The sequence below is a fragment of the Mizuhopecten yessoensis genome, unplaced genomic scaffold, assembly GCF_002113885.1.
Source record: "Mizuhopecten yessoensis strain PY_sf001 unplaced genomic scaffold, ASM211388v2 scaffold10041, whole genome shotgun sequence".
Taxonomy (NCBI): domain Eukaryota; kingdom Metazoa; phylum Mollusca; class Bivalvia; order Pectinida; family Pectinidae; genus Mizuhopecten; species Mizuhopecten yessoensis.
This window is the reverse complement of record NW_018408349.1, coordinates 182948-208776: the sequence shown is the minus strand read 5'-3', so window position 1 is coordinate 208776 and position 25829 is coordinate 182948. Positions and strand designations below refer to the sequence as shown.

General features: G+C 34.5%; 2 protein-coding genes across 2 annotated transcripts in view; one reads left to right on the top strand and one right to left on the bottom strand.

Moving 5' to 3' along the window:
- The first annotated feature begins 2669 nt into the window (after positions 1-2669).
- LOC110459329 lies at positions 2670-6385 on the top strand. The gene is made up of 2 exons (XM_021511531.1): positions 2670-4943; positions 5385-6385. The coding sequence occupies exons 1-2, from the start codon at positions 3078-3080 to the stop codon at positions 5580-5582; spliced, it is 2064 nt and encodes a 687-aa protein (XP_021367206.1). The 5' UTR covers positions 2670-3077; the 3' UTR covers positions 5583-6385.
- Positions 6386-19506: 13121 nt separating this feature from the next.
- The window catches only part of LOC110459332 (protein phosphatase 1 regulatory subunit 15B-like), a 15147-nt gene continuing 8824 nt past the window's right edge, over positions 19507-25829 (bottom strand). The window contains exons 2-3 of the mRNA XM_021511538.1: positions 24464-24722; positions 19507-19804 (exon numbers count right to left, since the gene is read on the bottom strand). Coding sequence (XP_021367213.1) covers positions 19607-19804; positions 24464-24722 — 457 coding nt within the window. The 3' untranslated portion in view covers positions 19507-19606. The remainder of the gene's footprint in view (positions 19805-24463; positions 24723-25829) is intronic.

Sequence of the window (25829 nt, the reverse complement as noted above, 5' to 3'; positions counted from 1 at the left end):
GGGGGGGGGGGGGGGGGGGGGGGGGGAACCACGGAAAGGGGACTGATTAGGTCCGACATCTGGCAAAAAGTGTCCTACCGTTCTCAGTTAATTCCTCCTGAATTAAGTCACTTCATGACGTGTTAACTATTACAGACGTCACGTTAACTTCGGTTGAGTGTGAGACTCATGTCAATATACACACTGTTTCTGTAACATTTGATGTGACTTGCAATGTTTTGGAGATTACTTTCTCTATATTGCTGCCTTGATATGGCATTGAAATTTCATGGTTTTGAATCCGTAACTAAGAGGTTAATTTTATCGTGAATGCAAAACAATCACCATATACTGAGATGAAACAACCTTTATTTTTTATACGCCCGTCAACGTTAGCCTTGCCAGTATTTATTAGCTCACCTGGTCCGAAGGACCATGGTGAGCGTATGCCATACCGCAGCGTCCGTGGTCCGTCCGTCTGTCAACTTTTCCTTTAAAACGCTACTAGTCATGAACGACTGAGCAGATTTTGACCAAATTCGGTCAGAAGCATCCTTGAGGGAAGGGGAACAAGTTTTGTATAAATGGTTGGTCTGGCCCCCTGGGGGCTGAGGGGCGGGGCGCAATAGGGGAAATATAGCAAATTCTTTAAAATCCTTCTTCTTCTGTAGGAATGAAAGGATTTGTACTTACAGCACCTACCATGGAGTACTATATCTTTACTTCATACCAATTCTTTTAAACATATTCAGGTGAGCGATCTGGGCCTCTTGTTTTTGTGGTTTGCAATATGGACAGACGTATTGTAGTATAAGGAGCGTCCGTCCGTACATACTTTAGTTTCCGCAAGATAGTTTCCTTAACTATTGTTCGACTTTGATTAAACTTGGTAAGCATTTATAATACAAAAAAAAAGACTGCAGCTATTCTAAGAACGAAGTTGAACAAAATCCGTACATAATGGTGCATTAGCTATACTGTACTCTGATTGGGTCAACGGCCACTCTTTGGTTTCCGCAAGATAACTGCCTAAATAGTTTTCGATCTTGATGAAATTTGGTAAACATGTAAAAAGGCTAAAGCTTTCCTAATTTGAACAAATCAACACATAATTACTTAGCATATTGCGCTCTGGTTGGTTGACAGTTTCCCGACGCTCAATAACTTTGTCAAATATGTCAAGATTCTGATGAAACTTGGTCAATATTTACACATAAATAGCAAAATGTGTCATTTATTAGCAGTCAGATTATTTATTTGAATCATTTACATGTATGGGCAAAAGGGAGCGTTCCCAATCTATTTTTGTGGTTTGAAATGTGGACAGAAAAGACACAATATTCATATGCCTTAAAGGATATATGATAGAAATCTCTCTCTCTATACATATATTATTCCTTCATATTGAATTGATCATGTCTAGTATATTTCCTCCTTTGACCACGTCCCAGTAATTACAGTATTACAATTACAGTAGGCCTAGGAACTCATTATGAGGTGAAAGTTCTAAATTTAAAACATTTTTAGTATATTATTACGTATATGAAATTGAATTAAGATTCTCTTTATCTAGGACTGCGAAATAAATTAAAGTACTAGCAACGACATATATAAGTCTTATACATATATATAGAATAGCATTCCCGCCATTATAGTACCGTATACGTACTCTGCTTGTATAATCAGTGAGTTTCATCAGATTTTTTTTAGAAAGTTCGTCCTAGATTGTCACCACACTGTCGCTCTTCATCAAATTACGTACATAGAGGTTGTAAGTCTGGTTCCCAGTCAAGTGTGATTAAAACGTTCATCACACATTTAGAAAATTATCAGTTGAAGACTGTAATTAGATCTGCCCAAAGTATATATATATATATACGTCTCTGGTCTGCCCGAAAAAATATCGAGAAAGAAGTCGATCCATAAAAGAATTGAAAACGAGAAAAATCGAACTGAGATATCATATAAATTTGAAATTATAGCTTAGAATTAATTATACTACAATATACTAATAAACAATTTATCAATTAGAATCTATACCGGTTAATGTTTTCTAATTAATAAAATAAATGAATATATATCTTAATTAAGCATAACGACTCTCATAATATTCATTTAATAATGCCTTAAATTTCTATGTGCGAAGTCAATAATGAAAACGTGTAGTTTTCAGAATCTTTATACATTTATTTACATATGACGTGTTTTTAAATATAAATGCGGTTTTTTTCCAAAAATTGACAAAACCATTTTAACTAATTTCATTCAGACTAAGACTTGTACAGTATAGTTTAAATGCGTTTATATTTGTGCTGTGAAAACTGAAGTAAGGGAACATTATAACAACGTAAATGAAGGCTAGTTACAAAACGGAATGTGAATAACGCAATACATACTATGAGTTATCCGCCTTTATATCTGATGCAATAAAGCAAACGTCCTTGGCATTGGTTGTATTATCTAAATTAAGTAACATAAGCAAGTATGAATTAATGCGCTATCCTCTTTGCATAATAATTATTTGAGTTTTTATCATCATTACAATAACAGGAACAAATCACCATATAATTAATAAAAGAACAAACCCGATAATATATATCAACCATGATATATTTACATTTATGTGTTGCTTTACATGCGAACTATTTTGCTACGCGTATGTGAAAATGCCTATAACTACTCCTTTTCTCGAACTTCCGGGAAAACACTATTTTTAGAATAAACATGAACCTTCAACACAATATGATTAACAGAACGAGAATGATACACGACAGTTTTAACCAGTGAATACTGAAGTTATATGAAGATGAATTCGGAATTAAACAGAAGGATATCAACCACATATTCAACGAAGCCAGATTTTTGTAAGAGTGTTTTTAAAAGAAGGTTTGTTAATCTGACTGATAGTAACCAACACGCTGTTCGAACAAATCCTGCTCTCGCCGATACACATAAGTGGTATTTTCATAACTTTATGTCTCCTATGGGTGACAGTGTTTTAATGTGTGATTATCTTATCCCTTATTCAGATAACATGTTCGTTATTAACGCGTATCAAGCTGTCGGATCAGGATGGGATGACTAATTAGTGTCGGGTTATGAATCCATATGGGACAAAATGGCGGTGTAAGGACAAAAAACACCCCGTACCTGAAAAAGGTCACGTAACTCCAGTTTTTTTGCGTTTAGACAGTACTGGTGAAATTACATCAGGCAGCTGTTCAACTGATAGATACATACCAGACATGGCTACCCTATTTGACTCTGCTTTTATGAAATTACATGGGACTAAAAGAGGTTTTATTAATTATAGTAGTGCACCGAACGTTATGCCCATGAATATGGAAAGTGATTTTGTATTGAATGAGTTTAACCAAACACAAGCTATGAATTCACATAGCTCACCATACTCTGCCCCACATTGGGGCTGTCGCAAGAAAACACCAACCCGGCCTAATAGTTGTGCCTTTTCAAATTTGAAAAACTCTACAAACATTTGTACCCCAGAATTCAAGCATTTCCAGCATCAGAAAACTGGATTCCACCCAGCAGTGACAGGTCACCATCTTGGACAGAGGTACCCAAATAGGGCTTCTCATAGAGGACAACATGTGGATGGACACAGGTACAGCCGTCGACCTAGATATTCATTCACGTCTGACCGAGTTCCAAGTGATTGTTCTAACTGGAGAAAACCCACTCAAGAAAACATTTTGCAAGATGATAAATTAATCATTCAAGACAGGTTGGAAAGTACAACAGAGCCTCTCAGAAGAAGTGATAGTACTAGTGAAACTTTGTCGCATTCCAAAAATGTCATTGACAATGATAAAACTCCCAAGCCTGTGATAAACATTGAATGTGCAATGCCAAGTCAGAAAAAGTCATGTGAAGACTTGCAACTTAAAGTGGAAAAGCCTGATATATCTACAGTCCCTGCCACCAAAGGCAAAGAACTTGACGCAGGCAGCAATGGACACAAATCAGCATCTGTCCAAATTATTGATTGGTTTGAATGTGATCAGTCAGAAGAAATTGGGGGGTCAGACGTTCCTCAGCGAATTGGTTTCAGAGTGAGGACAGTGTCTATAGACTCAGAAACATCCAATGATTCGTCAATTAACAACAAAACTTTGCAACGAGAAGCATCCGTTATAAGTGACATATTCCAACCAGATGACAATGTGATTCATGTGACCTGTATGTTTGAGGAAAATGATTTAATACCTACAAATAAAGACAATGGAACATCATCAGAAATTCAGCCAAATGAACATCAGTCTTGCTCAAAAGATGATCATCGTAAAATCCCTGTTGGAGTGTCTAATACAGAGTCACCACAAAGTTCTAATTGTGCAGAGAAGAAAAGTGAGCCTTCCGATTTAGATAAAGACTATGCAAGAAGAATTGTGCTATTAGTTAGAAATAGTCATAAAAAGGGATGCCGTCCATCAGCAAAGAAGCGAAGGCGTTCCAAGGCTAGAAAAGAAGATCTATCCGAAATCCCCAGCTGCCAAGCAAAAAACAATGAACAGAAAACTCGATCACAGGAAAAAAAATGTAAAGAAAAGGGTTCATCTGCGAGATCAGGTACAACTAAAAACTCAGGGTCTGCCAATACGGTGGCATTTCTACTTGGCATAAATTCCAACAGCTCACCTGTCAGTCCATTACAACAGCATTCCTTTCTGGTGTCCTTTGATAGTGAGTCTGATGACTTTTCAGAAGACAGTGGTGATGATTTTTCAGATAGTGATGGAGTAGATGAGCTGGACTTTTTCTCCTGTCCATTACAACTTAATGTGTTTTGTCCTGTGAAACAACCTATGGCTACCAACTCCCCTAAGGAACCCAGTCCAACCAACGGTTGTGAAAGTGACAAGAGACAACAGGAGATACTGGATGTTAACTTGAAATGGAGCATGAACTTTTCTATAAGTCAACGGAAAAAATCCAAATCTAAGGTACATACATTAAAATGAGGTATCAGACACGAGTTAATCTTTTGCTGATCAAGGATGTTAGATATGAAATAGTGGGAATTTCATGGAAAGTTTCGCAAATTTTAATTTTTACAGAACAATCATATATCAAGCGTAAGAATAGGCAAGTAAGCTGATTGACATAGTTTGAAATAAATATTGCTGCAGTGACAATTAGTTTAAATTAAATCTTGCTGCAGTAAAAATTTCCATTTTGGCTGCTGTTAAAATAATACTTATATTGGTGCAAACATTAATTACTATAACCTAAACCAAAAATGGTCGACTTCATCAAGCTGGTTAAAATGATTTTTCAAAAATGATTTCTACCTACCAACAAAAACAGTTTGTACATTATGTTTATTATGTCTACAAAAGCATTAAATTTTACACTATTTTATTGGTTCTTTTTTTGACTTGCAGGTGACTTTTGCTGAGGGAGACCAGTTGTGTACAGTATATGATTTGGATGATGAAGACCGGAAATCACACTGGGAGGAATGTGTCCGTGATAGGGAACGATTTCAACGCCGAATTACTGAAGTGGGGGAGATCATGAAGCCTGTGTTATCGATGGAGAGAAGAGATAGAATTTATCACCAATATTTAAAACAGAACTGAAGACAGACTACGATACAGATGATGACTAGAGACTGAGGTTATAATGTGATGGTTATATTAATATCAGTACATACACTTAGAGGCACCTGGCCAAAATATTTTATTTCTTGTTTCAAGGTTCATGTTGATACTCGTTTGTTTTATTTTAAATTATTCAATTTTACGATAATGGTTCATTTCTTGATTTGTCATGATTACTGTTTTGCTAAGAGGTCAAATTAACTTTTAAAGTAAGTACACATTAACTTGTGCTTAAAATATATCTTCACTTTGATGGAAGTGTGGTATGCAGGTCGCGCTTGTACATTGAATTAAGATCTAAATTATTAATTATAATAGAAAGGGAAGTAAAATGGTAAGTTTGCGTTTCTCTTGCTAGTCCCAACCAAAAGCATTGTAAGATGAAGAACTACCTGTCAGTAATATTATGTCTGATAACCAAATATATAATTACAGATATTATTCTAATTAGTCCACTTAGCATGTGTCGTAAAGAAATCTAATGATTTAACATCACATTAATTGAGAAATTAAAGTAATCGATGGATCAGTCTCCATATGTACAAAACCCAACTCAAAGTAATTTTCTTATCTGTCACGCACTCCTTTAGGTTAGAGCTCATCCTATTAATTATGGGCAATATCAGAGTTAATGTATCGGTGTGTATTGTGGTGAGTAATCTGTGTAAACTGTATTAAAAACAATGTACACTGGTACTAGCTACAGATATCTGACATTTCAACATTATCTTGCAAATACGTATTGAGACTTTCTGTAATGGGGTATGTTGTTAGAAGCATGGTTGAGTCATTAAATCCTTATCCTGATAGACAAGTGCCTTCTAAAATGAAAACAAATGGCTGCCACAACAGTTGATGGGTTAACTCTTTCATCCCTATGTAACTTTAGTAGACTCTACCATTCATTACTCTGGATGTGTCCATTATGGTTTACAGTGGTGTAAGGGTTAAAGAGAGAAAACATCCTCTTATTATAATATTTGTTCAAATTAATGAAAAACTTTCACAGAATCACTTTCCCATAGGCTGCATGTGATGTATTTTTAGGTCACCTGAGCTTTGCTCAAGTGATGGATGGAAAGATCATCAGGGGCTTTATTTAAATTGTAAATTTCAGGACCTCCGAGCTATGCGTTCTCCCTTGGGGAGGGGGTTAAAGTTTACTATAGTTTATATAGGGAAATAACACTTTTGGGTATTTTTATCCATTTTCAGCAGAAAATTACTCAAACTTAGTCAAAATCATCTTTGGTGAATGAGGGTGTTACATTGTTAAATTGGGATTCCTGCCCCTTCCCCAGGAGCTAGGGCGGGTCCCCAAAGGGAACATTTACCAATATTTTCAAATTCTTATCCTTTGATGACATGACAAGTATTGTATTTCACTTAGTTTACATGCTGATTTCCACATCACATCTAAACAATAAAATAAAGCTACCAGTACCTATGATAAAACTCAGGTGACCGCTAAGGCCCTTGGGCCTCTTGTTAAAATTGTTTAACATCGGGTCAAGAGTGTCAACCAATATCGCATACATCTCAAATTCCTTAAGCTGACCTTGCATTGATGCATTTTGAAATGGCACCAAATTAGTGGCAGACACTTGAAATAGATATGTATGTACATGTACTGACAGTAAATATGTGATAGTGCTCCTGCTACAGGGACCGTTGTAAATCAGTGGACTACATAGTAAATTTACTTCGGATGTTCTGCATTTCAAGAAAAGAATTGCTCTTTTTTCAGAAATATATGGTATATTGAAACATCTGGATTACACCATATTCAGTTTGTTAAAGTCCATGTAATGGGTAGTCGTTTATTATTAATTTTGATTGCATCATGAAGCTGTGATACACATTTCTAATAAAAGAATTAAATTTAGACTTGTTTTTCGTGTTTCAGTTGATTATAACCTGCAATTTTAAATCATTTAATTTATGCCTGCAAAAACTTGTTTGTTATGCCTCAAATTTTCCTTTTGCTTTGTGTACTGGTTATTCAACAAATAATGATATTTTTTAATTAAATAAAAGATTTGAATTCATTAACTTATTTTTGTTGTTGTCAGTTGGAACATGTCTGGTGACAGGTACCTATATTACAGATGTATAATCATCCTATCATTCATGTGAAATAATTTTTGAGACATTTAACTTAGCTTGGCACTCTCTATAAGCTGTTTCAAACAAGTTTCTCTTGATAACTCGACAGACTTAAGCCAAAATTTTGTGGGAAATATTTCTAGGTGACGGGGAATGACATTTGCAAAGGATAAGGGGCTAGCCTTTTTAAGGGCCAAAAAGGGATAACATTTTTAACATTTCAAGTATCTAACAAACTGGATGTGGGGTTGTTACTTCATAAACAGGGCCAATACGGGGCGCTCTGCAACACCTTGTGACATATATGTATCTGAAAGTAAAGGGAATCTATAAGTTATAGGGCAATTACTCTTAACCAGAAAAAGTCTTTTTTGCTGCTTCATGATATCTTTACAGAAGGGAGACTACTGTGTGTAATAAAGTGATGGAACTCTGATAATAATAGATGCAGTGGTACCTTTACCTTACAAAAACTTGACACATCTGTTTCTGAAGAATGAGAAAGCTTGAGTTGATGATATTTGGGCAGTAGCATGCTTGCATGGAGAGCTACAAAGTTTGCAAAAATGAAATCACACTTAAATAGTGTTACTATCAAGACATTTATTCATATCATGAAAGCATCAAACCTAAAGAATTAAGAAAAACATAGTGAGGAGAAAATTTGGATTACATTAAATATTGGTGTGTCGTCAGTGTATTGTTTTCTACATACCCTTTCATCGTGATGTCCAAATGTGTTGTTTTTTTCAAATTCAGGATAATGCAAAGTTAAATGTCAAATAACAAGGCAATCCATAGTCCCCCACCGGTAATGATTTCTATAATAAACAAACAGTACACTTATGTCAGGAATCATAGATCACAGTGAGGTCGTAGTGACCTTCTTCTTGCACTTTACCACCCCAATATGTCCTTGTACACCAAATCTGGTTACTCCAGATGAAATAGTATAGAAGATATGCCCTGGACAAACATTTTCAGAAGTAAAGGTCAAGTCATAGGTCACAGTGACCTAATTATTATGTCTCTCCTTCGAATGAAGGGAGACATTGTATTAGTACTGGTTCTTCTAATCGCAACTTGTCGAGGCCATAACTTTGAAACTTAAGGTACACAGAAGGTGTGCAGTGCACTGGAATTGGGTCACTGTGACCTTCACTTCAATGTCAAATAAGTGCAACAATTTCAGTAAGTCTTGTGCGGCCAGTGAATTTTAAACTGTTAATGATATCTTAATCAAACTTGAAGTATACTTGCATCACCCACAGAAGGTGTTCGATTTATTTAAACATTTTTTATTTGTCATTCAACAAAAAGGATTAGGCACAAGTTATCTCAACTTAGAAACGCCCTCTCCCATACATTTCATTATATTGATTACATGACAACAACAACAAATATATTTATAATATATATGAACAAAGAAGAAAGGAAGGGAAAAGGGAAGAAAAGAAATTTAGAAGAATAAGAAAGAGAGATGATAGGATAATACTACTGACCTTAAAATCTGTTACTATTTTTAATGTAGGTTTGGACTATATGGAAGATATTTTCATTGTCTTCATCTGACAAATTTGGAGAACCGTACATAATAACATTTAGAGAAATATTACAATAACGTGAGATATCATCAATCAAAATTTGTCTTTGTCTGATATACAGCATACAATCAAAAAAGTAATGGACTGCATTTTCACACTCATTTCCACATGCACACATTGGATCACCTACAATATTAACTCTATACAAATCATAATTTAAACTACTACATGAATGACGCAATCGTGTATGTAAAATATTTAGTTTTCGATTTCCTACATGAAAAAAAATAGGCAACAAGTAACCTTGGTTACGCTTAATCGATGATTTAAAAATGTTAACGGATGGCTGCTCTCTGACAGTATTTGGTAAATCGTTCCATAGTCTTATAGAAGAAGGAATAAAGGATTGGAATGAACTAGACAGACGGAAATTGGGAACAGTGTAGTTTTCAGTATTTCTCAAGTTGTAGCTATTGCGTTCGCATACTTTAGGAGGAAGAATGTTAGTTAAATAAGAAGGTGTTTGTTTATTATGGAGTTTGTACATTAGGGAAAGTTTCTTAAGTTTTCTTCTTTCAGATAGAGGTTCAAGTTGGGATTCTTGATAAAGTGATTGTTTACTAGAAAAAGAGGGTAGGCCAGTAATAATTCTTGCTGCTTCAAGCTGAACTTGTTCAAGTTTAGTTAGATCTGCCAGAGAACAACCGTCCCAAACTTCACAGGCATATTCCAACACAGGCAACACAAATACTTTATATATTCTTAACAAAGTTTTCCTACTCAACAGTAATTTAAACTTTCGTAGTACTGATACCTTTTTCATGCATGTTTTTTGAATTTCGGAAATATGTAAAGACCATTTTGCATCTGCACTAAATATTACGCCTAAATGTTTATGACTTTCAACACAATTCAGAGTCTCAGTACCAAAACAAATCTGTAAAGGAAGTATATTTCGCGAATTAGATATAAATAACACATCAGTTTTCTGTTGATTAAATTTAGTAAGCCAGTCCCGTGACCATTTGTCAAGTTTTTCCAAATCTCTGTTTACACACATTTCAATATCAGCATGAGAAGACGAAGAATACATCAAAGAGGTATCATCAGCAAATAAGCGTGAAATACAATTTAAATTATCAACAATATCATTAATATAAACCAAAAATAACAGAGGACCTAACACACTTCCTTGTGGTACACCAGCATTTGTGTAACCTATATTAGAATACACACCTTTAACAAGAACCTGTTGTTGTCTGTTTGAAATGTAATTTTTAAACCAATGTAGTAAACCATCTCTAATACCATAAGCATGTAATTTATGTAAAAGACCCCTATGCCAAACTCGGTCAAAAGCCTTCGATATATCACAAAAAATTAGACAAGTATGTTTTTTTTCTTCTAATGAACAACATATATTATGGTAAATTTCTATTAGCTGATGGACAGTGGAATGATGAATCATAAAACCAGATTGTTTTTCGTAAAATAAAGAATGATCAAGGAAAAAATTATAGATGTGTTTAAATACAACCCTTTCAAAAACCTTACCTATACAAGACAACAAAGTAATTGGTCGGTAATTTGACACCAAGTGTCTATCACCCTTTTTGAACAGTGGTAAAATAATACCATGTTTCCATATTTCAGGGAATATTTTAGAATTTAGTGACATATTAAAAAGAATTGACAATGGCTTACATATAGAATTCGCTGTAAATTTTAGCATATGATGACTTATAGTATCATGACCAGATGCTTTTCCTAATTTCAGAATTTTCAAAATATCACATATTTCATCACTTTCAACCACAATAGAATCAAGTACAGAATCAGTTCTGGAATCAAAACTGGGTAAAGATTTGCCAATATCATCTATGTTTGAGATAGAGCTAAAATAATTATTTAGAATATTTGCTTTCTTATCATCATCATATTCAATATTTGCATTGCAAGGATTAACTAGAGGTGGAATAACCTCCTGAGAACCCGACTGTTTTAATAATTTACGCACTAGTCTCCAATATGACTTAGGATTACTGGTATTAAGATTATCTATAATATCACCAACACTATTATAAAACATTTCTCTTGCATATTTTTTCATATTATTAACCTTATTTCTTTGTCTTTTAAATTTCTCTAAGTTGGATATGGACTTAACACGTTTAACGGCGTTATGTAACCGGTCTCGTAACTGAAAAGCTTTTCTTAATTGGGAATTCATCCATAATTTATCACGAGGTCTTATATAAACTGTTTTTTTGGGTATACATTCTTTAGCAAGTTTCAAAAATTGTTCAGTAAATTCAACACATGCTACATTAACGGAAATAAAGTTTTGAAAAAATGTAGGCCACTCAAAAGTTTCTATTAAAAAATTTAACCTATTAAAATCGGCATGTTTATAGGCCCAAATTTCTCGAGTGTAGGTACAAGAGAGATTAACAGGTATAGACAAAAATGCAATACATGCATCATGATCACTTATATTACGATCAATCGGAATTACATACGAATCAGTACATTTGGTAGGGTCAGTTAATAAAATAGGATCAAGTAAACTATTTCTGGTTGTTCCACGCCTAGTCGGCTCATTAATAACGTTAGTTAAGTCCATTTCCAACATGACTTGGTGTAAAATATGATTACGTGATAACGTTAGCATATCTACATTTATATCACCAACAATAATAACATTCGAAGTAATTTCTAAAGCTTTTTCAATCGAATACTTAAAATTCTCCCAAAAAGGGTGACGTGAATTTTCTGGTCTATAAACGGTACATATTAATACACTATTGTGACCTAATTCTACCTGTATCCAAATTATTTCTCCATCCAGAAATTCGAGATCATTCCTCCGGACACATTTTAAGGAAACAGAATAATATACTAAGATACCACCACCGGAGAAATTTCTGTCTTTTCTAAATGGTTCCACAAAACCCGGTAGAACTAGTTCAGAAGTAGGTACATACTCATCCAAATGTGTTTCAGTCATACATAAAATATTGAATTCATTTGTAATATTTTCAATATATTCTAATTTATTCCTTATACTTCTAACATTCAAATGAAATAGAGATAATTCATTTACTGATGGACCTGGATTAGTTTCTACATCCATGTCCAATATAAGTAATAACAACAAAATATGGCAAAAATTTATGTTTTGAAACTGTGACTGTAAGCACATCAACATGAAAGATGCTACGCTTGCTTTAACACTAGATATAAAAAGAGTTTTGTAAAATATGTGTTCATTCGATATATAATCAGTATTTATGTGTATTACACTACGTATTTTTTTAAAACATGATCCTCCATAAGCTATATTATAAAAGCAACCGATTGAAATCCTGTGCGATATTGCTGACATATCACCGATTAACCATTATCAAAAACAACATATTGCACAGGATTCCCCCCGGGAGCGTCTAAAGAAAACATATACATGTAACACCTGTCAAAGAAAAGAACTTCTTTGTATGTACGCATGAATGACTGCACGTGCCAAGTAGTCGATCTAAGGTCAAGATAGGGTAAACAGAGAGAAAGTTGACAGGAAGTAGTAGAAAGAAGAATTTAAAGAGTAAACATGGCTGATGATTCAGCAGCGGTTTCATGGTTTTAGCAATACAAAAATACGAAAAAAATGGGATTTATCAATGACGATATGTATTATTGTACAATATTCACATTACCAGTGTCGATGTGTTCATTATTCGCATGCAACTTATCAACTAGAACAAACATGAAACACACACATACATGTATATATAACAACGTATTTACAACCCCTAATATTGAAAGACTCATGCATGAATTTGAAAAAACACAAATAATTCATTTTACAAATACACATGCACGTACACCTATTTATACATACACTGTATAAGTTATTTATTTTCAAAACTGATTTGCCTTTCAGTAAGGAGTAAGTACATGGACATACACGAATATACACACATATATATATATATACAAGCATGCTTGCATACATACATACATACATACATACATACATACATACATACATACATAAGCAGCATGCATGTACTATTTAATTTGCTATACATACACGTAAACGTTCACATATATTATATATAGTATTTAAATACTCGTGCATGTATATGAAATTAAATGAAATTAAATATCTCACCCGAAGATACACAGAGTATGTACACATACACTTATGGTTATACACAGGCTTCTATATGTATGTAATCCACACATAAACACACGTACAAAATATGCTCACACGCGTGCACCTATTTATACATATTTAAATACATACATTAGTAGCATGCATGTAATATTTATTATGCCAACCATGGATGGAAATGGATTGGGTGGTGGTTTTTTGTATGATATATGTATAACTATTTTAATGAACTGACATTATGTACAGAATGTCAAGTCATTTTTGGCTGTGTTTACTGTGTAAACATGACAGTCACTCAATGGCCCTCTGGTACAAGGTCCGATATGTCATTGTGTGTCTTGACGAGTATTTTGGGCGAGTCCTGTGCAACTTTATAGAAGACACGTCCGTCGTTTGTCCAGTAAGAGTAAATGTTCTTTGCTTTTCTGGCCTTGCCTAGACTTTTAATTAATGCCTGACGATTAGCTGTTAAGTCCTCTGATATAAAAATGTTTTGCCTGGATTCTTTCAATTTACTTTTTGCCTGAAAAATTAAATTTTTGACCTTCCAGTTCCGCAGGCGAAGGTGTGCATTGCAATGGAACCTGGTCTCGTGCCCCAATATATACAGAGTTATGTCCCTTTGTTTCATTTTAATAACGAAGTTTGTCTGGATCATAAGTTCCATGTTATTTCACCTACGTTGACCAACCTTACCATATTTATGTATCTTGGTATGGCGGAATTTCTCGCACTGAATTCAGGTTTTATGCCCCACTTGATACAGAGTTATGGCCCTTTGGTTTTTTTTAATACCGAAGTTTGGCCACGGCATAACTTCTAAACCATAAAAGATATCTTAATCAAACTTAAAGTTTACCTGCATCACCCACAGAACGTGTGCAGTGCAATGGAACTAGGTCTCGTGCCCCACTATATACAGAGTTATTGCCCTTTGTTTATTTTTAATACCGAAGTTTGTCAATAAACTTCCTAGTTTAATGTATCTTGGGAGGTAGGAGTGTCGCATTCAAAATTCGGGTCTCATGCCCCACTATATACAGAGATATGGCCCTTTGTTATTTTTTTATACTGAAGTTTGCCTATTGGCTTATAAGGGGAAATACATGTTTTTGTTCACAAAAACAAAATTCTAGTTCAACTCTGCACTCCACCATCTAAAGATGTCTTTGTACACCAAATCTGGATACTCCAGATGAAAAAGTACAAAAGATATGCCCCAGGCAAACATTTTCAGAAGTAAAGGTCAAGTCATAGGTCACTACGACTACGACTTCGACTGCGCCATCCCAAGATGTCCTCGACACCCAAACTGGTTGCTCCATGTGCATTACTTACATTGCAGCATTACCAGCTGAATCTACATAAAAGATCCCCCCCCCCCCTTCCACCTAAACACACACACTAATTTTGAAAAGTGACCATTTTTTTTACATTTTAACCAAACCGTTTTTGAAAGTATAGTTGTCCCAATCTTAGAAGAAAAAAAAGTTCTAGATTTTTGTTGCCAGAAATTAGTAGCGGGCCCTCTCGGCCGATCGCTCAAGCCGTTATGGCAACACATGTACGGAAAGTACGGGAAAATGTGATTGAATTGGTTCTATGCTATTTGAAGGCTTCAAAAACGTTCGTCCTTCCGGTCGTACAGGCTCGAAAAAACGGCAATATGCGTTGCTCCGTGCCTGCATTGATGTTATTTTTTTGCACAAACAATTAATTTAATATTTTCAATGAATACCTTGTAGTTTTGTCGTATCTCCGACAGATTTTTATGTCCAGAAACAGTTCTACATTTTTTACAAGTCGATGTTACTGATGAAATCCTTCGTTGTCCTGCATACAATTTTGGAAGATATTTTCATTTTTCTCGATATAACTCGGGTGACCGCTAAGGCCCTTGGGCCTCTTGTTATTATTCCTGCAGTTCAGTCCACATTTATTTATTTGTAACTATACGTTGTAGACATGGACACGTAATGGCTATCTTTAATGTAGTTTACGTATTACATTTATTATGTTACTTTTAAAAAGTTCTTCTGAAGTCATTTTAACACAAGTTCAAATACAAAGAAATTTTCTTTCTGAATTTTTCAACAAAGAGATTTTTTTCTTCTGAATTTTCATCTCGGAATATTGTCATGTAGTTTTCCGTTACCTGACTTTTAAGAACATGATTTATTTTTTAAAGGCGCATTTTGCTGTGCCATCTGCATCTTCACCTTACCAAATTATCTTAGAGAAAAATATGCAGTATATTCTCTTACAGTAATTGTGTGTATATATGTTTTTGTTATATGATCGCTATTGGCATCAGAATAGTTGAATGAAAAACTGTGGAAATGCGGCATTCAATAAACAGATATTTCTGCTTATAACTGACATATGCAAGTATAAAAACATGTAGTTTCAAGAAGAACACCAAATTAAGGCCTAGGTCATTTTTTTTTATAAATGTAGTCATTATTGGATATCGCCTGTTCTTCCAAGATTTTACAATTCCTCTGTACTTTCGTGTCTTTGAATATTGTTTGTCTTTTAAAACGAGAAAAAAGGCAGACTCTCTTCAATATGGACTGTAATGTTATCATTATCCTAATTGTATTTTAACATACATTGTACACTATATCACTGTTAAAATTTAATCATCAACTCTGGAGTAAGACCTTTGATTCTTTTGAATACATGCATTGACAAACACTAGTATAAACAAATTGTGTAAATCAACTTTTTTATTTTCGTTCTTATCAGTACTTTACGATACCATTCAGATGAAGAAAATAAACAAATAGTCCGGTAAAAAAAAAAAAAAAAAAAAAATATGCCCCAGACAAACATTTTCAGAAGTAAAGGTCAAGTAATAGGTCACAGTGATCTAATTATTCGACTCAGCACTCCACCATCCCAAGATATCATTGTACACCAAATCTTGTTACTCCAGATGAAATAGTATAGAAGATATGCCTCGGACAAACTTTTTCAAATGTTAAGGTCAAAGGTCAAAGTATAGGTCACCGTGAGGTCATAGTGACCTTCTTCATGCACTCCGCCATCCCAAGATGTCCTTGTACACCAAATCTGGTTTCTCCATGTGAAATAGTATAGAAGATATGTCCCGGACAAACTTCTCGGACGGATGGGCGGATGGGCGGAGTGCAAACATGTTGATTTCTTCAATATCCTAACACTCCAATTCCTAGTACATTAGTCGCCTTTTATATTAAAATATATTTTTTGTAGAATTTAATTTTACGTGTGCAATACAAATTTTGTTGTAATTTTCTTATACTTCTTTCCAAAATGACGGCGGGAGCTAAGATATTAACTCATTCATCCCTGAAATGTCATAATGAACTATTCCAGCATTTGAATTGGAAGAGTTCAAATGTGTCTTCAGTGGTGAATGAGTTTAAGTTTTATTTATTCACTCCGACACACTTACGTGTGTAACAAGAGGTCACATACATATAGTAAGTATGATACATGGCGTGTGATGTACACAATTACAACATTGTACATAGCATAGATACATATAGAAGTACACAAATAGTACAGAAATTAAGTTAATATTTTTTCAAGCTTTTCTATGAATTTACAAAGTTTTGTGTAAATTTTTACATTAAATATATTAAACAATCCTTGCATTTTTAATTGACTTGGATAAGTGAAATAATATTTTGGTATATATTTCTCTCTTAGACATTTAACTAAAACACTTTCACATATAAATAAGTAATGAAATTCATCTCCAATGTACAAATTACATAATGTACAGGTTCTTTCTTGACGAGGAATACCTAACCATCTTCCTTTTTCTATGGGTAAATGCATATTGCAAGAACGGAATTTACACATTATTTTCCTATCATTTGTATTAAGTTTAATTAAATATTTTTCTTGTTCAAACTTTGTCTTTAATATTGAATATGTTTGTCCTCTAGAGGAGTTAAGAATATTATCAAACCATTTCTGTATAAATTGATCCTTCAGTCTACTTTTCACAAGCCTCTTAATTTCGTCTTTTGAAAAAGAACATGTAGATTGATAGTACCACACATAGTTCAGGCCAGTTTGAGAAAAAATATCTTTAACATATGCGAGCCATTTAAATAACATAGTTCCATTTTCATGTAATGTATACATAAGCTTATAAATAGTACTTGATAACTTACTAGAGGTAATCAACTTATGCCAGAATACTATTATTCTACATTTAATTTCGATGTCTAGTGGGTATCTTCCAAGCTCACCATAAACAATGAAATTTGGTGTACTTTTTCTTACATTTAGTATATATTTACAAAATTGAAGATGGATTTTTTCTATAATATTTGTGTTTTCAAAACCCCATATTTCTGATGAATACAGAAGAACTGGCATAATTAATGAATCAAATATCTTCAATTGTAGATCAACTGGTAAAGATATGTTTCTCAATTTCTTATAGACAGCAAACACTGATTTCTGTGCTTGTGAGTTAACTAAACTAAGATGGTCAAGAGCTATGGCGGAAAACTGCCAATATTTCGGCTTTTATGAAAACGGAAATTTTTTATTAATTAGTAAATAATTTCTAGCAGCGAAAATGCATAGAATAGATATAAAACTAATTGGTTATGAATATTTGAACTGCTGAGATATAGGGTATTGTTAATTTGATACTGCAAATATAGCCATATCCATCTATGCCAAATTATGGGGTTTCCCAGACTTAAACAAATACTTTGAACACTTTCCCATCCGAGGACCAACTTTTGAATAAGCTTTTTTATTCCGTGATGTAATATGCAAAAGAAAAAATCGTATTCTTTTTCCTTAATTAATTAATAAAATATTTTTCAAATCAATAGTACATTTAATTTGTATTTTAATTACATACCTATTGATTTATCTTCTATGGAATCATGTCAACAAATCACTGTACACGTGTACAGTACAGCTACGCTTTGTAGATAAGACATCATCTTAAAAGATATTTATGAATTATTTTTCCTTCTAATTGGCACTTGTAATCTTATCTATTATTTAAACACAAACAAATGATGATGGATTGTGTGGGATTGTTGCGTCACAATAAAAGAAGGCCAAACAAACAATATGAAGTGTTATTATCACAAATATATTACCAAAAATACGGGAAAATTGATCGTTGAGGATAGTTTCATTTGTTTGAAATGCAGGATGACTGCAGCACAAAGTAAGAATCGCAATACACGTGTGAGTCATGCTATTCGAAAATTATTTATATCATTTTGCCATTCATATGTGCAGAAAAAACAAAATCAAGATGTGTTTTTTTGTAAGATGCAGGTAACGGCATGACGCAGGTAGCAGTAATGATAATTAAATCCTACGATTGTTACATACAGCATATTATTTGTTTCAAATTCATAGAAATAACGCGAAATAAGCATTTTGTTGAGTCTTTATCGTGAAACGCATGCACCAATAGCCACGGCGTTGAATTCGGCTGTTTGCCTGTATAAAAATACCCGAGGACGCGTCATCACAGTACACGGTGGCACGCTCGCACTAGTGGTCTCACCTTTGGGGAAATAGGCATAGCAATCCGCCATAGCTCTTTGTCGAAATACTCAAATACATTCTGTTTAATTTTGCCATCTAGTGCTTCAAAGTTTGCAAAAAGGAATGACCTTAACCCATATTCACAGTCGATGTTGTGAAAATGACTCCTTCAGGGAAACCGATTTCTAGAATCATGTAGGTTGGCTTGTTGTTAGTATGGCGTGCAACAAAATTGGAGAACAGAAATAACTTTGACATTCATTCAAGGTAAAATAAGCTGGACACTTTAAAGATTACAGGGATCGTCATGCTATTTGGCCTCTAGCTTACCGAAATAGATAGCTAAACATTTTCCGGAAAGAAACAACCTTAACAAATATATACCCAAATGACTTCCTCTGAAGAAGGAAAAAGACTTGGAATAACGAGCTTTGACCAAAAGCGTGTTGGCAGTGAGTAAAAAACAGAAATACTACATTAGACGATCGGCTTCAGGTCCCTGGGGCCTCTTGCGGTCTATTAACTATTACCAATGATACACAGTAATCATCAGTAAACCTGAATCAAGAAATACAATGGCCTCTAAATGTATGTACTTATATATCAACCATCACATTATAACCTCAGTCTCTAGTCATCATCTGTATCGTAGTCTGTCTTCAGTTCTGTTTTAAATATTGGTGATAAATTCTATCTCTTCTCTCCATCGATAACACAGGCTTCATGATCTCCCCCACTTCAGTAATTCGGCGTTGAAATCGTTCCCTATCACGGACACATTCCTCCCAGTGTGATTTCCGGTCTTCATCATCCAAATCATATACTGTACACAACTGGTCTCCCTCAGCAAAAGTCACCTGCAAAATGTTTAGGTCATTTTAAATATAAAAAAAGTCTTCGTAAATATTTTTTTGCGAGATGAAAGGGGGTGAGGGGTTCCAAAATGGCCCCTCCTTTGATTTCAATTTTCTTTTGGTGAGGTGTAGACCTAAACCTTATCACAACAAAAACACCAACCAAATTTCAAATGAGCACTTCGTTTTTCGTAAGAGCATAAAACTGAAATTCTCAAAAGGTCAAGAGTTTCCCCCCAAAAGTCGAATGTTGTCAAACTAATAATGCATTGAAGGATCATTTATGATGCAACCACAACTAGGGAATATATGCTACAGTATACATGTAAAAATCTCTATAGTGAGTTATCAGATATTTACAAACAAATCAACAGTCGGAAGCCATCTCAAGCAATGATATTTTCCAGACAAAATGTGTGGTCATCTTAGACTAAAAGTATCTTATAACTTTTGTATACCAAAAATATTTTGATTATAAAAGGACTAGATTATGAACTACCAGTGACAAAAATATCAATCCAAAATATGTGGTGGAACATATTCAAAGAAGGGATCAAATGACCATAGGGTCTATACATCAGAATTCATGTAGTCTAATCGTTATAACTGAAAACTGACAGAAATGAAGAATTTAATCAATGGAGAACATTTTTGGAAAAAAATCGTTGGTTTATCCCTTTTCAAGATGGCCATCAAAATTCATTCTACTGCCTTATCAGTTGTCAGATTCTCAGACAACTTTCTTGCAATATCAATGGAATTCAGAGATTGCATGTTTGTTTGTTACTTTGTTTTTATAAAGAGATATGGCGGGTTGCTATGCCTATTTCCCCAAAGCTATGGTACGCTAGTGCGCGCATCCAACCGTGCACTGTTATGACGCGTCCTCAGGTATTTTTATACAGGTAGCAATATCGGAATCCCGTGTCTAAGAATAGATTATTGTAAACAGACCACATATTTGGTAATTCGGCATTATTTGTTGGTGTTTAAGCACTTGATATACTTACTATTGCCAGTTGGAGGGTAAAACAATTCATAAATTTCATCAAAAATAGTGTCTTACCTACAAAGCGTAGCTGTACTGTACACGTGTACAGGGATTTGTTGACATGCTTCGATAGAAGTATGTCATTAAAATGTAAACAAAATCTTCCATCGATTTAAAAAAAGCAAAACACCAATGCCTTATTAAGGAAAATGATAACATGCCTAAATATTTAAAATAAAAAATAACTGAAGGAGGATTCGAACCTGCACCGTTTATTTTCTAATCACAAGTAAACTGCGTTACACATTCGGCTACATAGAACATATCGATATTGGCAATTACAAACTGATTTAACCCGAGAAACACTGGTCGCAGTTTAGAGAAACTTGATCACCCCTGTTTTTCATTAATTGAGCACTTTCCCAAAGGAGGACCACTTTTCCGTAATACGATTTGTTTTTGCATATTACATCACGGTCACAAAAAGTTTATTCAAAAGTTGGTCCTCGGATGGGAAAGTGTTGAAAGTATTTTTTTAAGTCCGGGAAACCCCATCACTTTCATAGATATAGTGTATATGGCTATATTTGCAGTATCATATTAGCAATACATAATTTCTCAGCAGTTTAAAAAATCATATTCAATTGGTTTTGTATCTTTTGTATGCATTTTGGCTACACGAATTGTTTTACTCCTTAATTTTTTTCTCCGTTTTCATAAATGCCGACTTATGGAAATACGGGCAGTTTTCCGCCATACCTCTTTATTAAAGTAAGACGCCGTATTAACATCTGATGACATTTACAGATAATTTTTTCCAAGATGCAAGAGTATGATACATGTATGTGTTCGAATGGCAGACTCGGAAAAAAGAAAGAAGAAAAAAAGGTTGCGAGGCTTTGAGTTTGTTTTCTAGATTCTCAAGAAAACAACTTATTTCAAGCTTTGTCGGAACTTCTTAGCCCTTGGGTGCAATTGTTTTGGATTTTAAAGATTGCTATGATAGCCAAGATAATAAAGTATACTTGATGTAGGAGCATACATTCCCATAGTTCTTTGACCAACTGGGCATTGGCAGTAGTAATCTTTTATTAGATTATTATCATTTGGTGTCGTGCTGTACTGAATCCAAACATTGTATTTAGTTTGGCTGTTGTTTCTGGAACAAATCTGGCAACATAGGAGCCCTGATAGTGCCGATTCACCCATATTTCATAATCTTTACGAATTCTGAGTTTGCTTTCTTGGAATGAGCTGGTTGAGTATACACTTTATTTGATGTGCGAGTTCTCTGTCTTTTATGTCAGTTTCGGTGGTCTATGATAAATTGGTCCCCGTATCCAATTGAGACATGCAGTCACAATCTTTAGCACTTCCTCAATTATATCAATGAAGCAATTTGATATTGAGTTCTAAAAATTATCCAATGCTTAATACGGCCATAAAAAGACTCTACAATCCATCGGGATTTGGTAACTGTTCTGTCAATGTTATCCTGTAGATCAGAGTGTTGTCTCTGACATGTCTTAAGATATGAGTACATACTGGTATCAGTAACAGATGCCCCATACGTTGGCAGGATATTACTAAAACCACGATCAACGACTACATTGTCGTCTTGCTCCAACCATGTGAGCTTGTCTATGATGTAATATAAATATTTGTACCATCTATTAAGGCAGTCACTTTGTCTCCAAAGAATGTTTCTGATAATAAAGTATTTGTGAAAGTATATGTTCCCTACTCAAATGGTCAGGACCAAGGAACANCCCCTACTCAAATGGTCAGGACCAGGGAACACTGGAACTATAGATTTATTCAATGCTTGTTCTACAGAATGAAAGGTCTTCGAAATATTAGGCCGGGAAATGCCAAAAAGAGCGGAACACTTAATTACATGAGATATCAGTTTTCATCTTAACCCAAAACGGTAAAAGAGCATTTTGTGTAGTTTTGGTATATCCTTAATAAGAAAGAAATGGGACACATTACGTATGGATTTTGAGAAACTGTACTTTGACCAACCTGTCCAAGCTTTGCAGTCAGGGTAATCCAAGAGACAAAAATTGAGAGTGAAGGCTGATTGATTCTTTGATACAATGTGCGACACTTCTAAAAGGTCATCAATTATTTCAGATGACCTACTTCATAATTGAGAGTTCAAACACTCTCTTCCTTATAGGATAACCTGTATGCAAGGGTTTAGGTCATTGCCAATAAGATGAAATGAACATACACGTGATGACGCATAACACCACAATTTGTGTGTGAAAATTAACTGATGCCTGGCACGTTTTTGTGGATTTGCTTCCCTTCGAATTCAAATCGTTAAAAGAAAGACAACATTTTTATGTGAACAGGACCCGTAAAACAGGTCCTTGATTGTTACGAGACAAAAAAACTTCTAGCAGTTTCTTCTTAAAAACGTTCTGTTTCAGGTTCTCTTTTGCGCAAATACTAACTCATTTGAGCAATTTATGCCACTTTTAGTCAGTATATCCAAAAGCCATTTATATTATGGATTTTGTTTTTACATTTCGTGTACCTTTACATTTACGAGATTTCGCGAAAATACGATGGCGACCTTCATCAATACATTTACTCTTCATTATGAGATGAATATTAACAAATGAATATGAAATATCCTCTAAAAGCAATGTAAAAACGAATGTCTGATGATAAAATGTATGAAAAATGATAACAAAATGTATAAGAACAGATTCTAAAAAGTGACAAAAAAATACATTTTATTTCAAAATTAATTGTTAACAAAACCTTTATCAATCGCGCCAAGTGATGAAATAGATGGGAATTTGGAATTGTTTGTGACCTAACATGCACTGAAAGGTTTATTGTAGACTTGCAACGAATTTCATTAATTACCTGTTATCAGGTGCATTGTTTTTTTGGTGGACGCCAGGGAGGTGTCTGTGCCCTCACCTTTTTGGGTACACAGGGTACTTTGTTGTGCGAAATGAATACTTTCCACCACTTTTTTGGACTGAAGTTTTGCATATATATTTAAAATAACACCACTTCTTCATACTATGAAAATGTTTGGTATACAGGAATAATGAGATTTTACATTAAAATGTTCACAAAATGTTCGATTAAACTCGCATTCTGGATGATAAATGTATTAAAGCACTACATGAAAGAAAATGTCTTTCCCAAGTATTACGTTGCAAAAAATATGGGTTTTTTTCAGAAAAATACTTTCAGGCTGATATTCCATTTTTCGACACTCATGCTGTAATAAGGTTAATTAATCATCTAAATAATTAGAAGAGTGATTCAAAGTAATAACTCTGATGTATAAGGGATTGAAAAAAAGTTAAAACAGCAGCATAAATCTCGAAGCACTTCTGAACCAAAAGTTATGAGGGGGCAGGCTCTTATGTAATTTTAACATAGCTGGAAATAGTCCCTTTATTGATGACAATAACCAGTGCAAACACTGCTACTAAAAGTGTTTGACAACTGACGTAATTTATTTTAAAGTGTGTCAAAAGTACACGTCTGCATCTTTTCGAATTCGATATATCAGGCAACATTTGTGAACTTTACAGCCCAAAGATACATAGCCGATTAAACGGAGGGGACATTAAACCTATCGGAAAGATAAACTTTTGTCATATTCATTACGAGGTATCAATTTCATGTGTACGTACCTTAGATTTGGATTTTTCCCGTTGACTTATAGAAAAGTTCATGCTCCATTTCAAGTTAACATCCAGTATCTCCTGTTGTCTCTTGTCACTTTCACAACCGTTGGTTGGACTGGGTTCCTTAGGGGAGTTGGTAGCCATAGGTTGTTTCACAGGACAAAACACATTAAGTTGTAATGGACAGGAGAAAAAGTCCAGCTCATCTACTCCATCACTATCTGAAAAATCATCACCACTGTCTCCTGAAAAGTCATCAGACTCACTATCAAAGGACACCAGAAAGATAGGTTATTGTAAGGAGCTAAAGAGAGGGCAAACATGAAACAACGACTGCAGTCGAGAACGGGTGTAAGTGACGAGGAGAGGGGCGGGCGTCAGTGTTGCGGTGTTGTCAAGAAAGTAAATGTGAACTCAAGAAATGATAAAAAAACAAACACATAGAGGACCAGGCAGAGATGTCTGAAAGAAGCTTAAAGCAGAGGGAATTTTAGGACCATACGTAACATTACAAGGCAGTTCTGAAGGAAAGTACCAAGAATGGAACCATTGCGTATAAGGAGGGAGAGCAAGAAGAAAGGTTAAATGAAGTCTTAAACAGAAATAAGCAGATAACACTAGGCCAAAATGTTAACAAACGAATGATTTACAGATACCGTTGACAATGGAACAATAAGACCAGGGCACTCGTTCATGAAACCATTATTACTCAAATAATGTGACACGATAAAAATGCCATGCGTAATCATTGAAAACAGTATACAGCTTTATCTCTCTCCAAAAGTCTCCCAGAGTATAGAAAAATACGAATTTTTACTACGTTATCTCCAAAGCAAAAAAATGGGTCTGAGCACAGAATCTTAGCTTGAGCATGGTAACAGTTTCATGAATACAGACCCTGGTGTTCAAGAAGGATAATCACCTTTCGATGTAAAATGTCACGCCCTCAGTGCGAGAATGGGGGTAGTGATATCAAACCTAAAGTACTGAAACTTAAATGATATAGAGTCCATATTTATGTCGTAATAGGATATAAGACATTTTACAATGATATCGTGATATCAACTATATATTGGCAATTGTCTTCATGGCATATTAGATAAAAATAAACGGCTGATGATGTAAAATATTCTTAAGTGACCTTGATTTTCAGTTCATGGTCGCCTTTGTCAATATCCTTCTTAATACTTAAAGAAGTTGAGAATAATCAGTATCTAGAACTAATCATACATTTAGTGGTGGTAAACAGTGAAAAGCAAACGGGACGTGGTGGTTAACAGTGAAAACCAAAGGGGACGTGGTGGTAAACAGTGAAAAGCAAAGGAGACGTGGTGGTAAACAGTGAAAAGCAAAGGGGACATGGTGGTGAATG

Excerpts from the sequence above, each read along its gene's own strand:
- LOC110459329 (XM_021511531.1), top strand. The coding sequence starts at position 3,078 with ATGAATCCATATGGGACAAAATGGCGGTGTAAGGACAAAAAACACCCC. Across the intron at positions 4,944-5,384 it reads GGAAAAAATCCAAATCTAAG|GTGACTTTTGCTGAGGGAGA; the intron begins GTACATACATTA and ends TTTGACTTGCAG.